General features: G+C 30.3%; 1 protein-coding gene across 1 annotated transcript in view; it reads right to left on the bottom strand.

The window, feature by feature from the left end:
* Positions 1–4,024: 4,024 nt before the first annotated feature.
* The window catches only part of LOC107698197 (ethanolamine-phosphate cytidylyltransferase-like), a gene marked incomplete at its 5' end in the record, with an annotated part of 15,542 nt that continues 15,014 nt past the window's right edge, over positions 4,025–4,552 (bottom strand). The window contains 2 exons of the mRNA XM_016499161.1: positions 4,025–4,132; positions 4,215–4,280. Coding sequence (XP_016354647.1) covers positions 4,025–4,132; positions 4,215–4,280 — 174 coding nt within the window. The remainder of the gene's footprint in view (positions 4,133–4,214; positions 4,281–4,552) is intronic.

The following is a 4,552-nucleotide window of genomic DNA, read 5'->3' as shown; positions in this document are numbered from 1 at the left end:
CAAAGAATGGCCTTCTCAGCTGCCATAGTTGCAACTCTTGCGTCCTCAGAACACGGTGTTCAACACATCACCGTTTCCGATTAAAAAACGTTTTGCACCGTTTTTGTTGGGGCTGAACGCAGCCCTGTTCAAAATGCGATTTCGATGACGTGACGTCATAGGACATAATGGGGACTTTATAATTAAATGTGCTCTTACAAGCATACTTGTGAACAATTGAATTTTATGCCTAAAATAAAAAAAAAAAAAATATATATAATGAATAATTGGTTACAAAGGGATCTTTCCATTTTTGGGAGAGTTTTGCTTTCCAAAGCTGAGGGCATTTCCAGATTTGTTTATCCAGCTCTCTCCCTCCATGTCAGTGATGAAATTGCCAAAGAAATTAATAAAACTTTCCTGGATTTTATTTGCAAAAAATAAACATTACAAATTAAAAAAGGACATTTTATCAGGCAAAAGAGCTGATGATGGGTTAGAGATGTTAGATTTTTTGTATATTAACAATTCTTTTAAATTAAACTGGTTAAGAAATTGTCAAAGAAATGAAAACTCAATATGGTTCTTTATTCCGCAGTTCATTCTCAAAAAGCTTGGAGGCTTTCTATTAAGATGTAACTACCTGCCTGGGAAATTACCAATTCAACTTTCAACATTTTATCAGCAAGCGTTATTGGCTTAGAAAATTTGTTTTCATCATAATTTCTCTCCTCACAAAATGCTTCTTTGGAACAATTGTCTCATTACCTCTAGGAATAAGTCTTTATTTTTGTGTAATTGGTTTGAAAAAATATATATACCTTGTTATGGATCTGTTTGATAAAAGTGGAAACTTGTTGTCTTATGAAGAAATGTCTTTCTACAATTTTTCCATTCCATTTAAAGAGTTTCAGAAAGTTGTAAAAGCCATTCCAAACGGATTAATACACTTAATGAAAAGTCACCTCATTTTTGGAAGTCACGAAAGGAAACTTCCTGAGTTAATAGTTGATGGTATTAAACTATTTTCTCATTCCTGTAATAATAAAAATATTAGATTAATCTTTCAATCCAATCATAAAATCTCTCCAATAGGGACATTTTTTTGGAATGCGCAGATTTCTGATATGCATTGGAAAGAGGCATGGTTAAATCCATATAAATTTTGCATGTTGAATAAAGTTAAAGAGGTACACTTTAAAATACTCCACAAAATCTACCCATGTAAAGCTTTCTTATCAAAATTCATGGATATTGACAACAAATGCAGTTTTTGTAATGTACACGAGGAAGACTTGGGTCATTTGTTTTACAGCTCTGATTTATCTTTGAAATTTTGGTCTGATGTTAGCTTTTTTCTATTTGCCCCAAGAAATGTTAATTATAAATTATCTTTAAAAGATGTTATATGTTCTTACACACACAAAAGCAAAATCTTTAAATATGTTGTAAACTTTTATTTACAACAGTAAATTTATTTATTAACAGTAAATATTACATTCATAAACAAAAATTTGTGAATTGTATACCTAAATGTGAAGTATTCTTACAAGAAATGGAGTTGTTAAAAAACAAAAAGAATGAAATTCTTTTTATTTGTAATAACAAAAAGAATGATATTTTGTTAAATTTTATGGAGAAATTCTTTGAAAAATAATGTCCCCGCTATGCTTTTCAACTCAATTGTATGCTAAATGTGTCTCTAGGGAAAAGAAAGAATTATCTGTTTGATTGTTTTTTTTTATTAGTTTATCTATTTTTATTTTGTTTGTTCCTGTATGTTGTATGATTGTAATAATGTGATCAAAATTCATGGATATTGACAACAAATGCAGTTTTTGTAATGTACACGAGGAAGACTTGGGTCATTTGTTTTACAGCTCTGATTTATCTTTGAAATTTTGGTCTGATGTTAGCTTTTTTCTATTTGCCCCAAGAAATGTTAATTATAAATTATCTTTAAAAGATGTTATATGTTCTTACACACACAAAAGCAAAATCTTTAAATATGTTGTAAACTTTTATTTACAACAGTAAATTTATTTATTAACAGTAAATATTACATTCATAAACAAAAATTTGTGAATTGTATACCTAAATGTGAAGTATTCTTACAAGAAATGGAGTTGTTAAAAAACAAAAAGAATGAAATTCTTTTTATTTGTAATAACAAAAAGAATGATATTTTGTTAAATTTTATGGAGAAATTCTTTGAAAAATAATGTCCCCGCTATGCTTTTCAACTCAATTGTATGCTAAATGTGTCTCTAGGGAAAAGGAAGAAATATCTGTTTGATTGTTTTTTATTTTATGTTGTTTGTTCCTGTATGATTGTAATAATGTGAATAGGTTGTGTTGTATTTATATGTTAAAATCTTTTTGTTAATCTTGTTTGAAGCAATAAAAATAAATAAATAAATAAATAAATGTGCTCTCTAATTAGTGATGCAAGACCTTACAATAAAACGATTAACTACAATAAAACGATTAAGTACATTGCTTAAAAAAAAAAAATAATAATAGCATAATAATAATAGCAAACAGTCCTAGAATTAGCTGGTCCAAAATGGTCAAAAAAATAAATAAAATAAAATAAAATAAAATATATATGATATTTCAATAGCTAAATATTTATTCAGGCAGACGTGATCTCTTACATATATATATATATATATATATATATATATATAGCACATTTCATACACAATGGTAATTCAAAGTGCTTTACATAAAAGAAATGAAAAAAAAAAAAATAATAATAATCACAACAACAAAACAAGGAATTTAAAACTGAAAATGATTTAAAAATTGATTTAAGAGGTTTAAAATGAATTTAAAACAGGTAAGAATAGAAAATGATTATACATAAAATATATTGCAATCAGTTCGGACATTGCACAGTGCTCATTCAGAAAATGCACAGCTAAACAAATGAGTTTTGAGTCTGCATTTAAATGTGACTAATGTTTTAGCACATCTGATATCTTCTGGAAGCTGATTCCAACTGCGGGCGGCATAATAACTAAAAGTGGACTCCCCTTGTTTTGTGTGAACCCTTGGTATTTCTAACTGACTCCCAGATGATTACCATTTGAATTTTTGCAAATAAATAAAAAGTAACACACCATGATGTGGCTATTGATGATGGTGAAATATTTTATGAAAATGTTTTGTACTTCACAGTATTATATTTACAAGGACAAAAAAACAACAATAAATCTTTCTGATAACAATACAGGAATAAATAACATGGGATCATATGAATCAATGTGCTATTTTTGGGCCCCCCAAAAAATTTGAGTATCCACACGTAGACAGCACCTTGTAATAGTTGTTCAATTAAAAAAAAGAAGAAAAGTAAGTTCCAGTATCTTTCAAGTTGACTAATATGTTGATATAAGGGGGGATGTACTATCTGCTTAAAAAAAAAGTAAAATTTCATATTTAAATAAATTAAAAATATTTTATACATGGAAAAAAAAAAGTCAGTCCAAAGTTGAATTAAAATACTATAGTCCCTGAAACCATTATATTTTTAGAGTAGTTAGTACCATTATTGAGATTTCTAGTTTAAAACATTACATATAATTATACACATTATATAGCACAGCACATCAAAACAGAGTTAGTTGTTTTCAGTCCATTTTGGTTTCTTTTACACAGATTTCCACAGATAAGAGGACCTCTTGTGGCTATAATTGATAGCACATTCTGCACAAGTTCCATACACGTGTACATAAGAAATAAACTCAAAATCAAAATCTATATATGCGGACTGTAAAGGAGTGTATCCCTGTGCTCATGTATAATATGGCCCAGTTTAAAATGCTGATCTGAAATCGTCTTCTAAAATCAATCTAAATAAAATAGAAAACAAGGAACTAACTCTGGATCAGCACTTTCACTCTAAGAGCTAGTATCATTTAATTATGAATCCATTTAAAACAGAAATTTTAAACATCTTAGTTTAAAGGAATATTTGACCACACAATAAAATTTAGCATGTAGACAGTGTGTAGAGCTATTCCGCCCCCCCCGGTCAGAGTCAGAGCTGAATGTAACACCTGCTTTTGATGATCCTCTGCACAATGCCATCAGTGGTGAGACTGTTTCCACTATCCATTGTTTGCAATATTCCCATTTTCCTGGGTACCTATGTGTGGAAAACATGCACAGATTATAAAACAGAAGTGTATTGTGCTGGCATTTTGAGTAATTATCATTGTGACACTCACAGCATATGGGTCTGATCCATCTCTGTCTGGAAACACTTCAGTTTTCCCATGGCACACCAGGTCTACCTACACCATGGGGACAGTGTATTACTCTATGGCCATGTTTACACAGCAGAATATGGTTTACCTAATTTATCAGTTATGTTCCCACACAAATCGGTTATTACCAAGAGTAACGTCTCGGTTACGTATGTAACCCTCGTTCCCTGAAGGAGGGAACGGAGATGTCACGTCGGATGACCGACGAATTGGGATCTCGCTTAGAGGGACCAATCTACTTCGAGTGTAAACTAAACGAGCCAATGCACATTGGCATGCGATTATTGCATCCAGCTGCT

Source organism: Sinocyclocheilus anshuiensis, unplaced genomic scaffold, assembly GCF_001515605.1.
Source record: "Sinocyclocheilus anshuiensis isolate Anshui unplaced genomic scaffold, SAMN03320099.WGS_v1.1 scaffold5883, whole genome shotgun sequence".
Taxonomy (NCBI): domain Eukaryota; kingdom Metazoa; phylum Chordata; class Actinopteri; order Cypriniformes; family Cyprinidae; genus Sinocyclocheilus; species Sinocyclocheilus anshuiensis.
This window is presented reverse-complemented; position numbering and strand designations above follow the sequence as displayed.